This window comes from Panicum virgatum, chromosome 5K, assembly GCF_016808335.1.
Source record: "Panicum virgatum strain AP13 chromosome 5K, P.virgatum_v5, whole genome shotgun sequence".
In the NCBI taxonomy this organism is placed as follows: domain Eukaryota; kingdom Viridiplantae; phylum Streptophyta; class Magnoliopsida; order Poales; family Poaceae; genus Panicum; species Panicum virgatum.
Genome location: NC_053140.1, coordinates 47,822,102 through 47,846,268, shown reverse-complemented (window position 1 = coordinate 47,846,268; position 24,167 = coordinate 47,822,102). Strand labels below are relative to the sequence as shown.

Below are 24,167 nucleotides of genomic sequence, written 5' to 3'. Positions count from 1 at the left end.
TGATTCCGGCGGCATGACGACATGGGCACCGGATCTCGCTGACCGCGAACGCTCGGCTCTCGGCATCTTGGGTTCGTCTAGTACTCGGCTATGGTGGATGAAGATCCAATTCGCTGACCCGTCTACGAGCGCTTTCATCACCGGGCTGGTTTCCGTCTAAATATTTAAATCCCCAAGTACCCCACTTCTAATTTCTATAAGCCAAACTCCTGACCCCACCTGTAGAATAAAACCGACCACTTTGGAGATGGGGAAGAGAATGGAGGTGGCAGGTGGGGAAAAAATCGGTACGAAAGGAGGAGAAATGGATTTTATCTTAGCGCTTTATGCGCGTGATTAAAAAACTTATGACCGTGTGTTTTTTTTTCTAAGGCCGTGTTTAGTTCCTCTCCTAAAAATTTTTAGAAACAGAATCTTGCCATTTAGAAGTACTAAATGAAGTTTATTTACAAAACTTTTTGTATGGATGAGTTGTAAATCGCGAGATGAATTTAATGAGCTTACTTAATCTATAATTAAGCCATAATTAGCAAATAGTTACTGTAGCATAACTGTTGCAAAATCATAGATGAAATAGGCTCATTAGATTCGTCTCGCGATTTACAATCTATTCGTGCAAAAATTTTTATAAATAAATTTTATTTAGTACTTCATGCATATGTCCAAATATTTGATGTGATGTTTTTGAGTGTAAAAATTTGAGATATAAACAGGGCCTAAGTTTTCTGCTCTCTACACAGACGATCGGATTCTTGTGTTCCGTTTCAAAAGTTCAGAGGCCGTGGGACTTTAACAGCGCTCACTGCCCACTCCTCCAGGGGTCGCGGGCCATGGCCGCCGCAGCAGCCATGGCCACGTCTCGCGGCGGCAAACAGCGGCAGCCGCTCCTCCAGTCTCCCACGCCCGCCGCCCCCAACGGCGGCGGCGCGGCCGGGAGGCGCAGGTTCCTTGCCTTCCTCGCCGTCACGGCGGCTCTGGTGGCGTCGTACCAACTCCTCGAGCCAACCGATTCGTCGCGGTACCGCGCGCTCTTCCTCACCCTCGGCTCCAACGCCACCGCGGCCGCCCACCTCCGCGCGCTCACCCTCCGCCCCCACGTCGCCGGCACCGAGGCCAACGCGGCCGCGGCACGCTACGTGCTCCACGCCTTCTCCTCCCTCTCCTTCCCCGCGCACATCACCCCTTACTCGGTGCTCCTCTCCTACCCCGCCCACCGCTCCCTCACCCTCGCCGCGGCGCGCGGCCTTGCCGCCAAGCCCTTCTCCCTGGTGCAGGAGACCTACAACGGCGACCCGTTCGCCGAGGCCTCGGCGGAGGTCATCCCGACGTACTTCGCCTACTCGGCGTCAGGCTCGGTCGCCGCCGAGGTCGTCTACGCCAATTACGGGCACAACGAGGACTACGCCTACCTCGCCTCCCGCGGCGTCGACGTCGCGGGCAAGGTCGCGCTCGTGCGGTACGGCGACATCCACTGCGAGGACATGGTGCGGAACGCGCGCGCCGCGGGCGCCGCCGCAGCGATCGTGTACACCGACGCCAAGGACTTCGGCGGCGGCGCCACCAGGGGGGCGAAGCGGAAGTGGTTCCCCGACGCGCGGTGGCTGCCGCCGACCGGCGTGCAGGTGGGGACCCTGTACTACGGGAACGGCGACCCGACCACGCCCATGTGGCCGTCGTGCGCGGCTGGGGACGACTGCGAGCGGCTGAGCGCGGAGGACCTGAGCGGGAGCGAGGCCATGCCCGGCATCCCGGCGCTGCCGGTGTCGGCCAGGGACGGCGACACGATCCTCAAGGCGATGGGCGGCGACGTGGCGCCGCCGAAGTGGCAGGGCGGCGAGGATGCGCCCGTGTACCGGCTCGGGCCCGGCCCGGCGGTGTTGAATCTCACCTACATTGTGAGTGGCTCAGTGGAGCCCAGCGCAACCATTATCTGTCGGGTACTAATACTATCCTCTGAATTGGAGTGCAAATTTGTTGAATATTTGACTACAATTTTCAGGGAAACGAAACCTTAGCAACCATCGAAAATGTTTATGCGGTGATCCAAGGGAAAGAAGAGCCTGATAGGTACCTGATCTCTCCTAAATCGTACAGATTTGCAAAATTTTGTGTAATGGCGCCTTGCTACAAAGTGGAACACAACACACGGCACCCAGTTCTTGTAGTCGACACTCGACACGGAGTAGTATTTTATTCTCTGCAGATTTGTTTGACCGAATTCATGGTTCTTTGGTCTGTTGTTTTGGATCCCAGCCATCGTGGCACATGGGCATCTTAAACTTGGCGAAGCTAAATATTGTTTGACGTATGTGCAGATACGTGATCATAGGCAACCATCGTGATGCGTGGACATTTGGAGCAATCGATCCTAACAGTGGGACAGCAGCCATGCTTGAGGTGATTATTCCTTAACCGGAGCAATTTTGAATGCATCTAGTTTAGAGAAATTTTACTATGTGCATTCAGAAAATTAGTAAACAGCTATCTCGTTTTTCAAAGAATAAAGTCTGAAGGCATCAGGTTTGCTTCAATTGTGTGTATAGATCGCGGAGCGGCTGTCCAAGCTACAAGCCAAAGGGTGGAGGCCTAGACGAACAATAATCCTGTGCAGTTGGGACGCAGAAGAGTTTGCTCTGGTAACTTTTTGCTCACTAATTCACATATCCTTTTCTGCTCACATGCCAGATGAACAATCATTCATGCTAGATCTATACAATGTCTCAGATCGGGTCAACTGAATGGGTAGAGGAGAACATGGACACTCTAGCTTCGAGAGCTATTGCTTACCTGAACGTGGACATATCAGTGTTTGGTCCTGGGGGTCTTAAACCCCGTGCAACCCCTCAACTTGATGAGTTGATCAAAGAAGCGAGTAAAATGGTATTCATGCTGTTCCTAATTTGCACACATCACTTTGTTTTTTTATTTGAGTTCCACACATCACTTTGTTACGGACCTAGCGAATTTACCTTTTTATCATTTCTCTGTTTGAAGGTACCTGATCCTGATGAGCCGTCTCAAACCTTGTATGACACCATGATGCGCCATCATCCACCGGTATGTGCAGCAATGAAAATGTCATATAACTCCTGTTCTGGGCACAATGAATGATGAAAAGAGCAAAATTCCAGTGGATAAGAGCTATTGTCGTCATGTGCTGAAGTGATAAGCTTCTTTTTTTTTCAGATAACTAGAGTGGCTGGTGCTGGAACTGATTTTGCAGCATTTCTCCAGCATATTGGGGTCCCATCACTTGACATGTCTTACGGACTGTGTGAGTGAAAGTGTATCTGAAGCATTAACATCAGTGATTCCTATCTGTTTGATCGCTTCAGTACCGCGATAAACAAATTTACAAGATTGGAATCATAGCTTCCGAGAACTGAAAAAAAAATATTTGCATTATTAATATCTGTTATTACTGATCTAGCAGTTGATGTAACATAATTTCTGTTGCAGTTGAAGAATACCCTGTTTACCACTCGCTATATGATGATTATGTCTGGGTCGAGAGGTTTGGAGACCCCTTGTTCCACAGACATGTTGCAGGTACTGAATCATCTATTTTCTCTCAAAAGCTTTCAAGTTTATCCCAAGCACTGGCAAACCAATTTTCCTAGCATAATCATGCAGTGGCCAGCGTCTGGGGTCTGATTGCTCTGAAACTTGCTGATGATGAGATCATACCCTTCAATTATGTCTCTTATGCGTCCGAACTGGAGGTACCACTTATTCCCATTCGCGACATGATTCGCTTTCTGTTAAACTTGTGTTAATTCTTAAGGCATGAAACAATTATCTATCACCTTGTAATTGCAGGAATGCACAAAAGATATCGCAGAGAAATGTAAAGGATTCCCTGTCACTTTATCTCCTTTACAGAAGTCCATCAAGCAGCTTGAAAGCGCAGCCACTAAAATTCATCAGGAGAAGGTAAGACTTAACGTGTCTGATGGTACTCAGATGTGTAACTTTCACTGAAACTCTTTTCAATTAAAACCCCTCATTTCTTGTGCGTAGTTGCTGCAAGCAGAAAACTGGAGCCTAAAGACAAGGCAGTACACACTGAAAGTCAGGGAGATAAACGACCGGTTGATGATGGCCGAGCGAGCGTTCACCAACCGAGAGGGACTGGCCGGCAGACCATGGTACAAGCATATGGTGAGTGACAGAGCACTAGCCTATCCCGCTTCAGCCTCGCAGCTTGATGTGCGCTTCTGAACTCTGAAGTTGAAACACTGACAAGACGAACATTTCATCTTTTTTTGTTCGGCAGATCTATGCATCCTCGGATCAAGATGACTGGGGCACCAAAGCATTCCCTGGTATCGTCTCGGCCATGGACAAGGCGAAGAAGTCCAACACAACCGAATCCTGGCGGTCGCTGCAGCATGAGATTTACAGGGTTGCAAGGGCAGTGTCCAAGGCTTCTGCAGTCCTGGATGGTGGGCTAACATGATACGCGCTCCAACTCTCATTCTCATTCTATACAGAATTACAGATCAAAGTACTGGATGGCTTCAGCTTTTCCCCCCTTTTTTTGGAAACTAAAAGGGCTTGAAATAGCTGCCAGATATAAATTTGGGTAATGGCGTGTAAATCCATATGCTGAACTTTACTGGTGTACACTGTATACTGACTAAGAGTAGTGAATCTTCTTTCATGAAGAATTGGAGATTCTCTTGAAAGTACTACCAACCGGCTTCTAGGAGCTGTATGATTGTCGTTGCTTTCGCAATCACGGTGTGCTGTAGCAAATTAAGCAGCACGAAATGACCTGCCTGCAAATATGTGGACGTGTGGACCTGGAGCTGGTTGGCATTGTGTGATTGTGTCGGACAGCCGGACAGGGGTATCAACCGTGTCAGCAGACAGCAGCATGGGACCTACGAGAATACTCACCGTGTTCGGCCGATCGGCAGGAACAGCAAGTCAGCAACACAGGACAGGTTGATGGAGGGTCGCCGTCCGTTTATAATAAGTGGCGAAATAGCTGAATTCATCCCTGAACAACCATCGTGCTTGGCGTATACCATTCCTTTTACGCTATCGCGGTGTCTGTTGCAGCATATGCCGATCTGATTTTGCGCAGCAATGCGACTCAAAAAGGATCCATCATTTTCCACATCGGGATCAAGATGAGAGACGCTGTCGACAGCGAAGGGCCCTTGCAGCACGCACACCGGCTGCCATTTGCTTGGTCCTGGCGTCAATGTTTCTGCTCATCATACAGTAGTACAGTACGGTTTGCGCGAGATGGGTACGGCATGGGTGTCCCTTTTTTTTGGTGTCACATTCAAAAGTTCCGGCTGCTCATCTAACACGGGAGGAGTCCTAGTCTACGCTAAAACACAGAGATGATCCCATAGTGTCGACACTAAGATGGGGCCAGAGCCTGGACAAAACCTGCGTAATGCGCGCCCCGGATAGATTCCGAGCGTCTGGTTATTTTTCTCTGGTTCTTAAAGATTCAACGAAAATGAAACATGTGGGCGCGTCCAAGCCGCTATCGTACAGGATGACGTGATCAAAGAGTGGGGAGGCACGTTTCACCAAGAAAAGAGAGACTCTTGCCGGGTGGTTGAACCCTGTGCCTGCGTCCAAATAATTTTTGATGGCCATCGGCGTAGTGTGCAATGACAACCACATACAATACTTACGAAAAATCTGTTTTTGCGGCTGTGTGCTTAAACAATCCAATCTATTGATACAGGTACCAATCACCCAATCTTGAATTGCAAATTATGGAAAATCAATGCATGCATAGCAGCGCCAGGCAGCGCACTTGTGTGTATAGCCACCCGCTAATCTGTGTTTTTACGAGGCAAGAAAGAAACAACTAGACGTACATACAAAGGGCATTAACCTCTTGCAAACCCCCTTTTTTCGATTAAGAAAAAAAAAAGAGTAATCCCCAAGGTTCAAAATAAGTGACGCTTTGGACATTCATATGGTCTCCAAAAACACAAATTCAACTACAATGTTTGTCTCAGCATATTTACAATGCCTACAAGTATACTAATATTATACAACTTTTCAGTACAAATATATTTGCACCATCTTCAAATATTAAACTCAACGCATAAAACTAATTTGTACTCCTTCCGTCCAGTAAAATTTGCAATTGTAGGACTGAAGAGGATACCAATGAAATATGGCAAATTACCATAATACCCCTATAAATTGATTTGACATGTTCGCAATCACTAGAAATGGTCGCGGCGTTGCCACGTTTGCCATGTGTGTGGTCTCCTTGCAGCCTAGATGGGCGTGTCAGTTATTGGATTATGATCAACTTAAGTGTGGGAATATTATGAGTTATGTACGGGATAAAGGACAATTATTTAAGGCTGGCTTACCTTTGATCATTCTTTAATTTTTAGCTTCTTCCTCTCTTGTTGCTCACGGTTGTCCAACTGCACAAGCTTGAACAGGTGAACATCTCAAAAAAGAAAAAAAAGAAACTGAAGGCTTTGACAACTGTAAGAGCCCACCTTTTTAAGAGCAAATTATATAGATGGACGATTGTGCTGTAAAAATATGTTATTTGTTTTGCTGAAGACAATTAGCAACTATTTAAAATGTGATTCCAACATCAGTCAAATAGAGAAGGCATACTGAATCTGAATTCTGCCTGGATTCAATGAAAAATGACAAACATTGGGGCCAAACAGAAGTGTGTTTACATAAGGTTGTTTAAAAAGGGGAACGTTGAAGAAGCATAGGGTTACTTGTCAGTTGAACAAAGGCCTCTACTCCGGTGAACAATATGAAGAATATGCAACATATGGCTTCTGTTTATCTATGAAATGAGATGCACTTCAATAAAAGCGCATATATAGCACACAGGTAAACAATTGTTAGGTACTAACAAAACAACGAGTGAAATTATTTTTTTTTTGTTTTCAAATGACAAGATGCGAGATGCCTACCTTGCAATCGCATTTCAGAGATCAACAGCGGTGGCAGAGAAATAATTTCAGTTACTATGGATAAGCAGTCTGCACATTTTAGCATCATTGTGTAGTCATGAATTCATAATACATGAACATCAAAACTTGAAATGTTTGAAGACATGGGTTAAGTACTGCAATAAGTACTGGATATCTATGTACATCAATTGCTAAATTAGCTCCGCAAGTGCTACTCAGCTGCAACTCCTGAAAACGTTGTCCATGCAACATCTTGCCTTGGAGACATTTCCTCGAGCGTTTGGTGGACGCCTGGGCGTCATCAGTTTGGAAGCGTGAACGTGCAACTTCACCAATAGATGAGGCTAGGAAGGGAGGAGCGTTTGGTGGACGCCTGGGCGTCATCAGTTTGGAAGCGTGAACGTGCAACTTCACCAATAGATGAGGCTAGGAAGGGAGGAAGAGGAAGAGGAAGAGGGAAGCCCGACGGATTCAAGAACAGAGATCGAATTGGATCAAGCAGAAGAAGACCGATGGGCGGCAGCAAAAAAAGATCGAATTGGATCAAGCAGAAGAAGACCGACGGGCGACAGCAAAAAAAGCTAGCATGGATGAGAGATTCATGATGCGGCTCACCTGGTTAAGTTGGGATGTCTTCTCCTCCGCTGCCCCATTCTTGGAATTGGAATGGGATGGAGGTGGAGAAGCAGGGAACGGAGGAACAGGAAGAGGGCTGAAAGTGATCGGGTGCTCTAGCCTAAGAGGGGGAGGGGGTGAATTAGGCACTCTAAAAACTTAGACCTATGGCTCCAACTAGTTTGCACAAAACTTAAACTAAAACATGCTATCTAGATGTGCAACTAGGTTGTTCTAGTGTGAAACCCCTATCCCAAAAGAGTTTTGCAACCTATAGCCTTTACTATCAAGAAACTATTCTATGAAAGTAAAGGCACACAAATTGCTAGTATGAAATGCGGAAGCTTAAAGAGCGGGATAGGAGATAGCAAACTCTTGACACGGGTGTTTATCTCGTGGTTCGGTTAGCCACAAAAATACACCTACATCCACGTTGTTGTAGCACTCACTAAGAGTATTGCTACTCGGCCACCAAGTCTCTTCCGTGAATACAATCACGGTCACATTGGCCCCGGATTCCACTAAGGAACTTCTCCACAAAGGATGGGGGTCTCCACGTCCCCCACACAAAGATGTCGTCGCCGCTCCACACCAAGTCGGAGGGTCGATGACGTTGCCGGCGAGCTTCACGCTCCAAGGTGCCGGCGCACCAAGCTCTTGTTTTGGTTCGCTAATGAACCACAGCACAAAGGCTCGAAGCCTTGCAATCTCACTCACTAAGAGCTAATCCTGAACACAACACTTTCAAAGTGTGCTAAAGGCTAAGGATATGATCTTGATGCTTTTGTATGGCTTGGAGATGTTCTTGGGTGTGTGTGGGATGTCCAGCAACTCCAGCAATCTTCAAATGGCCGGGGTGAGGCGTATATATAGGCCACCAAGTCTTGTAGCCGTTGCTCCAACGGTCAGCTGAAAATCTGCGTATCACCGGATGAACCGATGCCTCTGGCAGGGGTAGCGTCGGTTCATCCGGTTACTCTAAGACACGAAATAGCCGTTGAACTTCTGACTGCTGACACAGTGAGCACCGGTTGAATCGATGCTTGTCCGTCGGTTAAACCGGTCACTCACAGCTTTCTTCTCTTCTGCTGACGTCAATGCACCGACGCAATACTCCGATGCACCGTCGGTTGAACCGGTGCTGAAGAAACTTCTCTTGGGCACTTGACATCGTCTCTGGTACACAGTACGCCCAATGCACCGATGCCCTTTCTTGGACCGTCGGTTCAACCGGTGCCTATAGGTTGACTTGGCTTCGATTTCCTCCTGCACCAAACATCATAGCGGAACCCCCGTAGGGGCGGCCCTTCGGGCCTTGCTACGCCTATCTTCTCTTTCTCTTTGTCATCACTTGAATCTAAAAGCCTGAGAATGGTCATCTTAATAATCATATTAGTCCAAGTGTTGTGTTGTCATTCGATCACCAAAATCACTCGAAATAGCATAAATGGTGCCATGTTCGTTTCAAGGGCGGAGTGGGTGGCAGCGCCGCCGTGTGAAGGCCGGCACATCGGGGAGGCGGCCGTGTAGCGTGTGAAGGCGGGCGCTGGAGGTGGCCAAGGCGGAGGCGGCAGCGGCCGGGTGGAGTGTGAAGGCCGGCGGTGCTGGCGGAATCTGGAGCATGGAGCTCGCCGCGCGTAGGGGCCAGGAGCTCCGCCACCGGGGATGTGCGACGGAGCTCGAGAGGGTTCCCGAGGTTTCGGGTTGAGAAATAAACAGGCATGGACCAAACCGTTTCGCAATCGAACGGACATCATTGTGAGTTCGCCGGATCAGACGGCCAGTGGGCTAACGGGCGACGTGGCCCTATCCATTAGCCTGCTTTTGGTGCGGGAATCGTAATATAGAGAAGAGATTGCACAGAACTTTGCATTGCAGCTTGTTTCGGAGGGAGGTATTACACATGTCAGTACCCACATTGGCACATATTTTGGCCAGAACACTCTGGAACATACCAAAATGGTCTGCGGTCTCTCTTTTTTTTCTTGTTCGAGAGAGATCCGTGAGGAAGGGCAGTGGCCAGCGTGGAGGAAGGGCACATGGTCTTGTGTGGGTCCCACTTGATTGATAGCCTGTGTAGGACCTACTACTGCTATAGTTGCAAAAGATTATGGACAAAATTAAACTCTACAATTGCAAATTTTACCGGACAGAGGGAGTAGTCAGAGTTTTGAGTGATTGACTTCATGCAACTCTAAAAGAAGTTACTAATAATTTTAAATCAGCATCCAAGAAAAGTGGATTGCAGCAGGGGCAGTTCATCTAGCCAGTCTGTTCGCAGTTTGATTTGCTGCTCTTAAGCTGTCCTTTATTAGTTGTAATTCTCGCACAACATCACTTTAAGTTTCCAGTCTAAGTGTTGCGAGTAGGGGTGGTAATGGGCATGGCCCTAGTGATCTCTTCACAGTCCATCAAAAGTCTTTAAATTTTTTAACTCAAAATTGTATAAGATTAGAGTCCAGCTATTTTAGAGCCCAACTCTTGAATTTTCTAATTCAAAATTTTGGATCCTTTACCGCTCTTAGTTTCGAGTGCACGCCTCATTATAAGAAATTCTATTCTTATCTTTCTTAATGCAAAGACGTGTGGCTCTCTTGCGTATTCCAGAAATACTTCCTATTTATGGTAAAAGAAAAAGATAGTTTGGTCTTCAGTAAAACTTTTATATTTGCCCATCAATATATTATCTTAGTAGTTGCTCAAGACAGTAACCATTGTATCGAGTCGCGTGAGCGATAGAGTCCTATCTCTTTTCTCGCAAAGTTCCTGCATTGCAGGGGCCTCGACTTCTGCAGGCCTTCCTCTGGGTACCAAGGACCTCCAGCTCTTGAGCACTAGTACTCTAGTGCTCCATCCGCTCTACAAAGTACAAAGATTGTTTGTTTAGAAAATTTTAAACGTACTACTAGTAGTACTATCCCTAATTAATTATAATAGTTATGATTGAAGACCGTATTGTTTATGTGGTTCTATATATCTATACCTATTACTAAAGCGAGTAAGGTGTCCACCTTAATTTTTGGTTTGGTCACCTTAATTTTTAGTTTGGTCACCTAATTTTTTTGGTTTGGTCCGCCTTGTGTTATTGACAGGTGGCCTTAGTCCATCCCATATGAGAGTCGGACCAGCTCTTCATCCACGACTCGATCACGTAGATCCCTACAAACTAACAGACAACTATACGTATCCGATACTTATACCAATTTTGCCGTACCAATGCACGGGCATAATTGCTTAGTCCTTAATAAAGATAAAATATTGGAACTAGAAAAATAACATCACTTAAATATTATTGGTTCTTTGCTCTTCTCAATACTATTATTTCTTGGTATTTGATATGGGATAAAATTTGAAGGCTAAATGAACAGTCTTTGCGGAATGGAGGACTAGTTTTTTTTAAGATCACACAGTACAACTCCAACACTCACAATATACACACTCTCATACTCCTATGAACACACGTACCTAAAATCATATTCCTATGAGTATCTTCGAAGACTGAGTCGGCAAATTCTCGAGATTGACGAAGTCACCACAGGCGCCTCGCTATCGATGGAAACATCGCCTAACACTGAATGCACAAAGCCGTTAAATTTCAGAATATTCGCTCTCATTGAAAATCAAACCCAGAATCTCAAATGATACCGAGATTCAGTGCTTTTTCGCAGACTGTGCTTTTTTCGCAGGACGGAGGAGCAGCTAAACCAGCACCGTGCCGATCCCAACCTTGCCTCATCGTATCGGGCCGGGCAGAACGCTTGGTCTTGATTATCCAACCCAATTACCCAAATGATGCGCAAGCGTGCGGGTGGCCCAGCTTGGCCCGGTTAATAAAACTGGCGCAAACGTCGCGACGGTCTCCGTCTCGAACAAGGCTCCTCTGCAGTAATAGTAGGTGTGATTTTGTCTCACTGGCACGTGGGTCCAGACCCATGATTCTGGTCGAGGACATTAACGGCGACGGCTCAACGGGCGTAGCGCTACCAGCAACCCCGCTGAGCAGTGGGCCACCTGCTTTCACAAATCACAAGCCGGTCGCTTTCTTTTTCACAAATCACAAGCCGGTCGCTTTCGCTGCAACGGCGCCGGCGCACACCCACGTCGTGGAAAAAAGAGGAAGCGAGGAGGCACGGCTACTTGCATGGGACCATCCAACCGTTGGATTGGTGATCAAGAGTCTCCTGATCTGGCGCAACAGTGGCAGTGACCCGGGTGACAGCGCAACGACTCCGCTAGCAATCTCAGCCCTGTAGCTTCATCAGACTCCAAACACTGTTCCATCAAACGATCCATGCCCGTCGTCCGACGAGGAGAGGGCACCACGTCACCAGCGCCCGCCGCTTAAACCCCGCACCTCCTGTTCCTCTGCCCGCCAAAGCCGCCGTCACAAGAGGCCGCGCACGGCACCCCCAGCTAGCCCCCGCCGCGCCATGTCCCGCCTCGACGCGGCCTCGCTCCTCTTCCCCGCCTGGCCGTGGCCGCCGCGGGCCAAGCCCCACCCCCGCGGCCGCCTCCTGTGCCTCGGCCTCTCCGCCACGCTCTCGCCTCCCTCGCGCTCCGCCCCGCGCCCACCCCGGGCCCCAACTACGGCGCGCTCTTCCTCTCCCTCGGCTCCAACGACACCGCCGCCGCGCACCTCCGCGCGCTCACCCTCCACCCGCACGTCGCGGGCACCAGGGCCAACTCCCTCGCCGCCCGCTACGTGCGCGACGCGCTCTCCTTCCCCGCCCACGTCACGCCCTACTCCGTGCTCCTCTCCTACCCCGTCCACCGCTCCCTCTCCCTCTCCGCGCCGGGCCGCGGCGCCACCTCCTTCGCCCTGAGGCAGGAGACCTACCGGGGCGACCCCTACGCGGCCGCCGCGGCGGAGGCCATCCCGACGTTCTACGCGTACGCCGCGTCCGGGTCGGTCTCCGCGGAGGCCGTGTACGCCAACTACGGCCGCGAGGAGGACTTCGCCTACCTCGCCGCCCGCGGCGTCCACGTCGCGGGCAAGGTCGCGCTCGCGCGGTACGGGAGGATCCACTGCGAGGACATCGCGCACAACGCGCGCGCCGCGGGCGCCGCGGGCGCCGTGGTGTACACGGACCCGCTCCAGTACGGCGGCGCCCCCGGGGAGGCGCCGTTCCCGGACTCCCGGTGGCTGCCGCCCAGCGGCGTGAAGGTGGGCAGCCTGTTCCGTGGCGTGGGCGACCCGACCACGCCGATGTGGGCGTCGTCCGACGGCTGCGAGCGCCTCAGCGTGGAGGAGGCCATGCGCACCGACGACATGCCGCTCATCCCGGCGCTGCCGGTGTCGGCGCGCGACGCCATGGAGATACACGGCGCCATCGGCGGGGCCGTGGCGCCGCCGGGCTGGCAGGGCCGGGAGGACAGCCCCGTGTACCGCCTCGGGCCCGGGCCGGCGGTTCTGAACCTGACGTATCTTGTATGGCCAATTCGAGGCGGCTTTGTCTCGCTCTACGGTTGGTCGCCTGGAGTCCTTGGATTGACGCTTTGCTGTGGAATTTGCAGGGGAACGATACAATGGCAACGATCGAGAATGTCTTTGCCATCATCGAAGGCGCTGAAGAGCCAGATAGGTAACAAACTGTTCATGGAATGCGATCATTTCTTTAGTGATCCTTCGTTGTCACGGATGCTTTGTGCCATACTCTTTGTGAAATGAGACGTAGTAGTACATCCCACTTGCTGCCTTGCGCATTTCAAAGCACTGCTTTTGGACCATCCATTGACCCTCTAGATGATATAGATATAGATGAGGAGCTATTCTCACCTGCCTCACTCTAGGACACGTAGTACTAGTTTTTTTTTTCGAAAGACCACACGTAGTACTAGTGGCTCTGGAGAAGACGCCACTGTTCAATGAGAGAGGGTTAAATAAGGAATTCTTTTAGTAAAAGAGTATGATATCCTGGCAAGTTGCGCGTAGTACCAGTGGGTATGGTTCTTGGCTTCTTGCGCTAATCTACAATATCCTATCGAGCTCCACTTTGCAAATCGGAAGAATCTGAAGGCATATCATTCTTTAAGAAAGAAAAGACGATGTCTTTTTTATTAACCATTCCGACCTCATACACGTTTCAAGTGCCTACCCCTGGAGTTTTGGTTTTGGGCCTTCGGTGCAATGTACTAGCTATGGAAATGCAAGTTTTCTTCAGGGAAAAAATAGCTTAAAACGTAGTTAAGTGATGGTATAGTGCATCAAAAAAGACCTCGCTAAACTGCCAATCACAATTTTCTCATCCTTTTTTGTTTACTGGAAGCCGTTTCCTTCAAAGCAAAAAATTAGAGCCAGTCATTTATCCTTGCTGTTTAACAGAGGTTAGAGACGTGTCATTCTGCAGATTACTGTAGGCATAAGTTAAACCACACAGAACCGTTTCTTTTTGTGCTAAGTATGTGACTGAACTGAGAATATACTGCGTTTTGTGACACAGGTATGTTATTCTGGGTAACCATCGTGATGCTTGGACATTTGGAGCATCCGACCCCAACAGCGGAACTGCAGCTATGATTGAGGTAATTGTCGCTTACAGAACATCCTCTCCATTGTTGAGTAGGCACTGTGTTTATCGGCCTGCTGGGCCACAATACTGATTGGCTTAGAATAGGTATCAACCATGTCCTCTGTAACCGGATTTAAGGGGGAGGGGGGCAGATTCGGCTTTTTTTCGTATTTGATCTTATTTATTACTAGTACACAAAATAGCTACTAATGATTTTCTTGCATATAGTAATTGATAATTGAATTGAGAACGTAAAAATTGAGGAATTACATCTTATAAGATTAGATTGATTTATTCACTAGTATATTTAAAAATATTGTTCTATCGGACCACCCTAACATGAAATTCTAGATTCGCCATTGTCTGTAAGCTTAAGTAACTGAAGCTTAGTTCCATCTCATGTTTTCTGTGCGTGTTAGCTCAAATATTGCACATAAAGCAAGATATGCTGCCTGTCTGGTTCTTGACATGTTATTTCACCTTCTGTCAATCTAGTTAGCTCAAAGGTTTTCGGTGATGCAAAAGCAAGGTTGGAGACCTCGACGAATCGTTATCTTCTGTAGCTGGGATGCGGAAGAATATGGATTGGTCTGTATCTGTCTCTGAACCACTCTTGTCCGTCTGCATACATTTACTATGAAACAGCAATAATGATCAAAATTTGCATTTACTCAGACAGGATCGACTGAATGGGTTGAAGAAAACCAGGAGATGCTATCTTCTAGAGCTGTTGCTTATCTTAATATTGACGTTTCAGTCGTTGGCCCAGGATTCCTGCCGTCTACAACTCCCCAACTTGATGAGTTGCTTCAGGAAATAACTAAAGTGGTATGCGCACCCTGCCTGAAACTAGTAATAGTAAAATACCCAGAAGAGAGAGAGAAAAAGGGGGGGCATGGTCATGATAGTGAACTTTGTTTTCTTTCGGTGGCCATTTATTAATCAAAAATATATTTTTTCTTCTTCTGTGTTTATAACAACGCCTAAAAGGTAAAACTGCTCTTTGTCATTTTGTGAAGGTTCAAGATCCTGACAATTCATCTCAGTCTGTATATGATTCATGGATCAAATCAAATGGTTCTCCAAAGGTGAGTCGTAATAAATTGCTTGTCCAATATATAATCTACTGTCTACATTTTTTCTGAGGAGCCGATTAGTTCTGTTAGGCTATTAGTTTCTTTAACCCAAACAGGCCGTTGAGGTTCTAAGGACATCAAGTTCTGATTTATTCAGCTGCACATTTTAATTCCATACCTCCACAATTGTGTTTTTAGTGGGTGAATCATTTATGCTTTTTTTTTGGCTTTCTGACAAGTTATGTAGCATCACTCACTCTCACTGCTGTTCCCCTGCATTAGGTTCTAAGACTAGGTGATGGAGGATCTGACTACTCAGCCTTTGTCCAACATGCTGGTATTCCTTCAATGAATATAGTGTTTGGTGAAGGTAAGGCCCCTGATCTTCATCGATTCCTTTATTCTAGCGATTTTCGTCTTTTAATGTATGTTTGTGGTTGGCGTTTGTAGGACCAGGTTATCTGGTTTACCACTCCTTATATGATGACTACGTGTGGATGGAAAAATTCGGAGATCCTGGGTTCCGAAGGCATGTTGCAGGTCTGACCTGTTTATATTGTTCTTGTGCTTCCCTCTTAATGAAATACGTGCTCCGGCACGTTCGCGAAAAAAATATATTTTTCTTGTGGATAATATTAGTTGAGGCACTAGCTGCACCACCACGTGGCCGTGGGTAACCAAGATGTTCATCTTGCAGCTGCTAGCATATGGGGAATGATGGCTTTGAGGCTGGCCAATGATGAGATTATACCCTTCAATTACATGTCCTATGCAATCGAGCTTGAGGTAAGACGGGTCTTGTGTCCACTAAATGCAACTGCATCTATAGGCCAGTAAAGCCACTCAGACATAGGGAAACATGACGAAGTTTTAAGCTTATTTCTGAATGCAGACATACACAAAGGTATTGGAGAATGGATTAAAGGGAACAGCGGTTACTTGTTCCCCATTGTACAACTCAATCAGAGATCTCAGAACGGCAGCTACCAAAGCCAACAACGAACAAAAGGTACCTTCACTTGAGAATTGCTGCTCTTGAGTTATGCGAAAATTGCATTCTACCGTACTGGGGTTTGTGCACTGTGATTAGACATGGCCACTTTCAGGAACTTCGAGAGCAACTGCTGAGCAAGCAGCTGAACAAGGATTCGATGAAAATCCGACAGCTCAATGACCGGCTCATGCAGGCCGAGCGAGCATTCACTAGCAGGGAAGGCATCTTCAAGCAAGAATGGTTTAAGCATCTGGTGAGTCCAAACTCTTGCACAACGCACTCGTTTTCCTCTCTGGAACTCGTTTTCCTCTCTGGAACGCTTATACTAATTTCAAGTGTTAACACTCTCGCAGGTGTATGGACCTTCAGACCAGAACGACTGGGATACTGCAGTCTATCCCGGTATAGCCAATGCCATAGCCAGCGCTCGGAGCAGCAACACCTCGGAGTCCTGGAAGTCTGTACAGCATGAGATTTACAGAGTGGCCAGGGCCGTGGCACAGGCATCTGCTGTACTGAGTGGCCGTCTGACATGAGAGAACTGGAATCGATCACCTGTCAAAAAAAAAAAAAAGACGTTTCGGCAGTTACAGCATAGAGGCCCAGGATAATCTCATGTCCCCTGCCGGCGACTACTGATCGTCCGGGTAATTCGGTTCCCGACGGATACGATACGGAGGATATATAATATCAAGTTGTAATCGATTCCAACAAATTTACAGCGAATTTTAGTATGCTGCCCGCAGGAGTACTTTGTGTATCTGTATACAAATAGCAGTTTAAAACATGTAAATTTCTCGCCTTGCTCTTTGCTTGAGAACTTGTTGCTGTCAAATGTATAATAGGATATTTCCTGTTTCTCGCCGTGCAACCAGTTGATGCAACCGTGAGCTTCTGCAGAAAGAACACCAGTTAACTGAATCCACTATGCAATGCCTCTCCTTTGTTGTGCAGTTTGCGAGTGATGAGGAGTTGAGGACTGATGAGGAGGGCTCATTTGTGACTTCGGTTGGCTCGCTGGCTCTCCTCGTAGCTTTGCCATGGCGATGTGCTGCATTGCCGCCGCCCATGGTCTGGAAAACTGCTACGGCGGCCGCATATATACTAGTATAGCTGAAGACATCCAATGTGTATCTTTCGAGCTGAACAAAGAAGACAGAGGTGCAGAAAGAATGGAAAGAATTGAATGCCGTAATGAAAGAATAAGGGAACGAACACACCCCGTTTCTGTTCTTGTGATCCGACCCAGCCTACACTAAAAACAGTCACAGGGCCTTCAGCTCCACAAGACAAAAATAGCTACTGGACTACCTCATCGACCACACGCCCCATACAATCCACAGCACAAAAGCCAAACCCAAGAGCACTAATACACACCCCTCGGGTCCGGTCGGGTCGGTCTCTCCGACTTCTCACTCGTCCTGGTCCTGGCACAGCTCCTTCCTGAGCCGCTGCGAGAAGAGCTTGCAGGCGTCCATGCAGAGATCGACGGCCGCGGACAGCGCCACGAACACCGCAACGTCGCCCATGCACGTCACGTGCTGCACGCCGACCTGCACGGTGGGCCGGCTGGCCCGCCCCTCGCCCTCCACCGTGGATCCCATGACGAAGCCGCCGGCGAACGGCCACGCGGCGCCGGCGGCGGCCTCGGGGAACGTGGCCGGGTCGATCACGAACTGCCCGCCGCGCCTGGCGCTGATGGAGGACTCGGCGATGGGGACGGCGCACTCGTGGGGGCCCGAGTCGAAGACCAGCTCGAGGCGGTAGCCGAGCGCGTCGACGGGCCCGCGCTCGCGCCACGCCTCGAGGCGCGCCCAGGGCTTCCAGCTGGCCGGCCCGGCGCCCGTGGCCTGGAGGATGAGCCAGGAGCCCGGGTTGGCGCGGGAGACGCGGCCGGAGCCCGGGGACGGCACGAACGGCGTCACCATGGACGCCGCCGCCACGGGGGAGCCCGACAGGTCGTGGATGGTCACCGTCCACCCCTTGCGCTGCTCGCGCGAGCCGTCGCGGCGGCCGTTGCCGTGGAGGGTGCCGCTGAGCCAGGACCGCAGCCTCCGGCTGGCGCCCCGGGTCTGGGACGACTGCGGCGTCAGCGATCTGGTCAAAATCCGGAGCGCACATGCGGGGTTAGCTTAGCTTACAGGAACGTAACATGCAGGCGCATGCTTGCATTTCCTATCCTATCCTGGTAAACAAATCTAGTAAAGTATCACTACTGCATAATGTTCGTGGCGCCAAGTGTGTTTGCGACAAGATTAGCAGGTACTAATGGCTATGGTAATCCGGCCTCTTGCAAGGTTAGCTGGAAATGATATATGGAAGATTCTGAGCAAGCTAGCTACATGAGTATGAGCTTTGCAGAGCAATATTAATAAGGAGCTAGGTTGGTAAGTCCATCACATGCACGGTTGGTGTGTCTCTTGTACCTCAGCATGGTGGATGTTCAAGTTTAAGAGATCAGTCATTCAGTCCTAGCTAGCTGTAAGTAAAATTACCCTGGTATCTTAAGCCAGCTGGATTAATGCATATATGGGGATCTGAGCAGCACTGACACTGAAGGTTTCTCTACAGAACCAACTTGGCTGCTCAGATTGCAGGACCAATGTATTTTTGTATTGAGGAATTTGATGAAAAAGAAATTGTGGGTCTGGTTTGTTTTTTCCTTTTACAATTCCGCAGACAGCGACATGGATTCTCATGTGTTCACCAAATCATTTTGATTCCAACGAGAAATGCTACCGTCCATGGAGAACAAAAATAAATTATGTTCAGTTGCAATATAGTGCCGGTAAGTAGTATGAATGTATGACAAACAACAAAGTATCTAAGAGCTGGCTTCCAATAATATGAAAGGTACGAATAACAACCTTAAGAAAAACACAAAGAAGGGGGGTATGCTTTTGACTTTATTTTTCTCTAAAAAAATGAAGAGAGGTACTGAGCTATCTAGCTGTGCTCACTAGTTACTTCCTTTTCCAAAAAGAAATGTTCAAAACGGATTGCATGTAGATATGCGGTTATCATTAATTAGCTTATGGTCCTTTCAAAAAAAAAAATAATTAGCTTATGGCAACTGTCACCGGCTTGTTAAAAAAATTCTCCACCAGCTATCTGATGACCAAACCCCTTTACTGTAAACCTATTTTGCTTAAGCGGAATTGCTAATTTAGAGTCGTCTGTTTATCCTCGAGTTTTAAATTTGTGACCTCTGGATTTGTATATCAGTCACTTAAGCCAACTTAATTGTATCCATCTGTTCATTTGGACCAACAATTAATGCTCCATAAGACCAGGATCACCCTTGCCTGCTAATGTACTCCAGCTAGCATTCTTGGTCAACTGCATGTCTGCAACTATGAACTATACACAAGGACATGGCTCCGGAACCAAGTTCTAACGACGAGTGATCAAACAAATTACTAATATTAACAACACAAGAACAAGGATAACTGAATTTGCAAGCAAATTGACGAAGATGTCTCGATGCAAAGTGGCAAGGAGAAATACGTGTTATGTGAGCTGAACGCCAAGCTAACCAGGTAAAGCTATACCAACCTGCTCCTGGATGCCCTCCGTCCGGCGCTGAACCGGCAGGTGAAGACCGGCTGCCGCTGGCCGCCGCCGGCGGCTCCACCGGGCACCTGGTACACGACGGGCCCGCACTCCGGCTCGCCGCCGAACTGGAAGACGTAGCGCGGGTCGGGCTCGGCCCGCACGACCATGTGGATCTGCGCGCGCGCGGGGGCGGCCGAGGACGGCGACGACGCGGACCCCGGCTTCCCCACGTCCACCCAGCCGTCGCGGGCGACGACGGTCTCCCCGGCCGCGGCGCGCGCCACGTCGACGGGCACCCGCACCCGGCCCAGCGCGCGGGCCGCGCTGATGCCGCAGCTGGTCCCCGTCGGGCCCGCGTGCACGGACACGACGAGCTCGGCGGGGCGCGCGGAGAGCCTCCGCACGGCCTCGGCGTCGAGGCTGAGCACGACGGGGTCGGCGTGCGCCGCGGCGCCGCCCGAGGCGGAGGCGAGCGGCAGCAGCGCGGTGCGGGGCGCCGAGGCCGGGTGGTCCTGCAGGCTGAGCGTGCAGAAGCAGGGCGAGGTGGACGGGTGCACCCCGGCGCCGGCGCTGGGGCGCGGCACGGCGGGGAGCTTGAGGAGGAGCTGGTCCACGGTGAGGCGCACGAACGCGCAGGGGTCCATGGCTAGGCAGGCGATCGCGAGCTCTCGGCTCGCCCTCTCGCTCAAACTGCCGCGCCGCGCGCGCGCTCGCAACCAATTGAACGGGGCAGGAGCCTGTGTGCCCCGTCCCGGCGCGCGGGGTTATATGTAGCCGCGGCGGCCGGGGTGCAAAGCGTAAAATTGGTGGTTTGGGTGCGGTGGATTTGATTTGATTTGGTGGACAGAGTTGGACGCTACCGGGACATGCATGTGCTCGCGTGGATTGGATTAGCCTGCTAGTACTATTTGGCTCGTGCCTAAGCCCCTACACGGCGATAACAGTGACCGCCGCGCGGCGCGCTTTTTGTCCGCACCTTGGTGTTTTTCCTCTTTTTCACCAAACATAATGTAGGTTTCTCCCTATCTCCAACATTTCTCAAAGCCCCTTGCTCGGCGAGCCTGCAGTACGTGTCCACATCCAATCCAAGGGTCAAAGTCATCAGCAATTCAGCATCCTCCGTCTCGTCGTTTATCTGCAAGACGAAAGCTGAATAATCGAGAGACCAGCACCAAACGAACTTAGATTAATAAGGAGATGGAGAATAAAGGTCGATCTTAATTTAGCTACCGATCACCGTACCAACAACGATACGACAGTTGGACGAGATTACGGGTCCTAATGATCAGAATTAGGAGAATCGTTGATGATGATGGCACGTATCATGTACTACAGTAACAGTATGATGTAGAGAGCCGGCGGCGTGACCTGTCGCGGGCCCACCGGCGGGCCACGACACGCCGCTGGTGCCGAGCTGTACGCACATGCAGTGCAAGCGAGTAGGACGCTAGCTCCATCGCTTTTCGTTCCAAAAAAAAAAAAGCTCCATCGCTTCTTTTTTTTCGGTGCGTGTCCGCATGCATGCGCCACCGGACGTGATGGCTACCCGGATAAATGCGCGACCGCCACCGCTTGGACTCGCTAGCTTTTAGCTTTATGTATCCGCCGTCGTCGCCAGTTCGGTCGCTCTCCGTCCATCGGCTGGAGACACCGGCCAGCTCCCGGATCGGCTCGGCCCGGCTTTAATTCAGACGGAAATTAAACTGTCCCGGCACGATTGATTCAGTTAAGAGTTGGTTGTGTACCCAACTAGGTACGTAGAAAAGTTAAAATAACTAATAATTTAGGACGGAGAAATATATACATACTTCCAAAGTCCAAACTAGTACCGAGGGTCGTCCATTAAATCAATTCGATTCATACTCTCAATTCCTCCTGACATCAGCAGAAGACGGTCCGGCACCCCAGATCATGCAAACTATTGAGTACCAGAAATTTAACTGCGTGCGCAGCCACTACGCGTACCAGCAGCAAGCACGAACTTATTAATCCATGCCTGGCACGTACAGTACGCGTACCTACCGGTCCTACCAGCACGCGAAACGGATGTAGCGGCCGGCTGGGGCTGGACCGGCTCGGCCTACATGCAATGTACAATTCGTTCTAGTGGAGCCACACGCTACTGAATTATTGAAGCTGAGCACATGCCCGCAGGAAGCGTTGTTTGCAGTTCATTGATCTCTCATGCATCTTCGTTCTCGCCAGCAGCAGCAGCAGCAGCTCGCTTTGGGGCCCCGTATACGTACGTGCACGACGCCTGTCCAGTCGTCCATCCATCCAAATTAAATTAAAGCTCTCTAGTATGCCTCTATCCATCTGCCGGCGACCATGCATGCTGTTATAATAGACACGTTCACATGCTGCGCCCACCACTGGCCACCTCTCACGTACGTCCCAATGCAATGCAAGCTTCACCCTTCAGCGAGCGAGCGAACGCCGGCGCGAGCGGCGGTCTGCACGGCGAGGATCAGCGCTCCGACACGCGCGTGCGTGCGTACGCGAGGACGACGTCCCGCCCGCGCCCGGCCCCCACGCACCGATCGATCGGCGCCGCGCCGACGGCCGGGCTCCGATCCGATGCCGGCTCCACCACGCATGGCCCCCCGGCCCGGCCGCGCGGAGCATGCAGACTCTCTCGTGTGGACGCATGCATGCATAGGCATGTGACGGAACGTCTCACCTTCCTGCTACCGGCCGACCGATCGATCGGTATTTACGCGAGCCGGCCGGCGGGCCGGGGGACCCCGTACGTGGGCGTGGGCTCTCAAGCTCAACCAGTGTGCCGCTGCGGCGGCTTTCGCATTTAATCTGCAAGAGGATCAGCAGCTCATATGCATCCGGTCACGGCTTCCATTATTCCGTCTATCGCCGGTGGCTGGCCGGCCGGGTTTCTGATGAGACGAGAGACTAGCGCTTCGCTTCATGAGGAGTTAGTTACTACGCATGGGCTGTAGCGAACTAGTGATGAGGGCGTCGCTTGTGCCGATCTGATCGCGTCGTTGCTTCTTCTTTTAGACCGGCCCCAACACCAGCGTTGCGTGCTCTCGATGACTCGATTTATCTCTCCAGGAATATATATATATATATATATATAGTACCTTTCCCAGCTACGTGTACACAGTACACGCCTTGTTGAGTTGTCATGTTACCGGCTGATGGATGCCCATTCCAGTTGCAAACTGATTTTCTCGACCTATATATATGATGCTTTTCTCTTGCTGCATGCATGCTGTGTGTCTTTCTTTCTCGCTTTCTTTTCTCTATACCTAGCTAAAGCCTAAAAGGATGTGTTCTTCGGGCAACTTGTTACGCATCGCCGAGGAAAGGAAGGCGCTGCGGGGTGAGGTGACAGCACGAGATGGAGCTCACATGGCAATATCTCCCCGGAGAACCTAATCTGATCTCTGTCCTTGTCCGGTCTTAAAGCGGGCCTCCTTGGATGCGGACACGGCCTATCTGGCAGGTCCCCGACCGATGTGACGACCCTACTACACTAGGAGCATCACCACCAGACACTAGTATAATCCATCTGACCACATATAATCAGGAGACAGTACGTGCAGGGTTAGCCAATTGTCAAACTGATTAGTACTAGTAGTAGGGAAATAAAAAACACTTGCCCACCACATGAACGCACACCGAACGACTGCACCCGAGTTCTCTCAGTTCCCCAGCTTACTGCGTCGCACTAGTCTAGTATCATGGTCAAATGATCAACAGCGGGAAATCAAGGTGCGTGGCACACGCAGCGACTTGGATAGAACAGAGAATCCTAGAGGCAATGGTGAAGCCGGGAACCCCAGAACCCGATGCTGCTTGCAGAGCAGAGCTGGAGGAGCAGCAGCAGGGCGGCAAACCGCAAGTTGCAACGGTTTTAACTGCCGGCCAACCGACACGAACGCGACCGGGGTGAGTCGTCACCGGCCCGCGCGGCGGGCGCTCCGACGCCGCGCGCGCGGCATCGCGAGGTTCGCGGTGCGGCCGCGTGCGTGCACCGAACCGGACGCTCGTCCCATTGGCTGGTGGCCGGTATGGCTACTATTCTACTAGTAGTGCCCCATGGCCCGCGGGGGGCACGGCGCTCGTGCGCAAGGGATCGCCGAGGGGCGCCGAGATCCGCAGCGGGGATACGCCTGTCTCGTCAGCTCGCGGCTCATGCGTCCGCCCCCCGCGACCTCCTCCCCCGCGCGTGGGGTACTCGACTGCCGAGTAGCACGGGGACGGATCGCCTCGGCATGTGGCGGCGTGGCGTTCGGCGCCGCGCGCGAGCCCGGGCGCGGCGCATGCAGGTACGCGCGCATGTGCCCCGGCCGGTTGGCCGCCGCCTGTTTGATGACCCGCTGGATGATGGGACGACGGGTGCCGCTGCCGGGCGGCATCTTGGACCGGCCGGCCGGCGATGGCCGCGGCGGTTGGGGTGGGGCTCAGGTGGATGGCCCGGCGCGCGGGTGGTGGTCCTTGCGGTTGCAGGTGCTAGTGGTACCGA

General features: G+C 50.5%; 2 protein-coding genes, 1 long non-coding RNA gene and 1 pseudogene across 6 annotated transcripts; 2 read left to right on the top strand and 2 right to left on the bottom strand.

Moving 5' to 3' along the window:
* The first annotated feature begins 723 nt into the window (after nt 1-723).
* On the top strand, nt 724-4,698 carry LOC120707988 (probable glutamate carboxypeptidase LAMP1). Of its 3 annotated transcripts, none has more exons than XM_039993054.1 (12): nt 724-1,895; nt 2,000-2,067; nt 2,316-2,397; nt 2,544-2,636; nt 2,725-2,880; nt 2,995-3,057; nt 3,187-3,274; nt 3,460-3,549; nt 3,634-3,722; nt 3,820-3,933; nt 4,021-4,161; nt 4,277-4,698. In XM_039993054.1, the coding sequence occupies exons 1-12, from the start codon at nt 831-833 to the stop codon at nt 4,457-4,459; spliced, it is 2,232 nt and encodes a 743-aa protein (XP_039848988.1). In that variant the 5' UTR covers nt 724-830; the 3' UTR covers nt 4,460-4,698. The 3 variants fall into 3 exon arrangements, 2 of the variants coding, with proteins under 2 accessions (XP_039848988.1, XP_039848987.1); XM_039993053.1 differs by having other exon boundaries at nt 4,274-4,698; XR_005689211.1 differs by having other exon boundaries at nt 728-1,895; nt 3,820-3,932; nt 4,017-4,161.
* A 1,222-nt stretch (nt 4,699-5,920) lies between these two features.
* LOC120707987 lies at nt 5,921-7,649 on the bottom strand. Its single transcript, XR_005689210.1, has 3 exons — nt 7,548-7,649; nt 6,360-6,416; nt 5,921-6,260 (listed from the first exon to the last, which is right to left on the bottom strand). It is a non-coding gene; the product is annotated as an uncharacterized LOC120707987 (long non-coding RNA).
* A 4,284-nt stretch (nt 7,650-11,933) lies between these two features.
* LOC120707984 lies at nt 11,934-17,047 on the top strand (annotated as a pseudogene). The gene is made up of 12 exons (XR_005689209.1): nt 11,934-12,975; nt 13,062-13,129; nt 13,988-14,069; nt 14,552-14,644; nt 14,732-14,884; nt 15,076-15,144; nt 15,415-15,502; nt 15,583-15,672; nt 15,830-15,918; nt 16,025-16,141; nt 16,239-16,379; nt 16,480-17,047. The product of XR_005689209.1 is annotated as a probable glutamate carboxypeptidase LAMP1 (transcript).
* A 241-nt stretch (nt 17,048-17,288) lies between these two features.
* LOC120707986 lies at nt 17,289-20,409 on the bottom strand. Its single transcript, XM_039993052.1, has 2 exons — nt 19,682-20,409; nt 17,289-18,223 (listed from the first exon to the last, which is right to left on the bottom strand). Exons 1-2 carry the CDS (start codon nt 20,323-20,325, stop codon nt 17,539-17,541), a joined length of 1,329 nt encoding a protein of 442 aa, XP_039848986.1. The 5' UTR covers nt 20,326-20,409; the 3' UTR covers nt 17,289-17,538.
* Between the last annotated feature and the right edge of the window lie 3,758 nt (nt 20,410-24,167).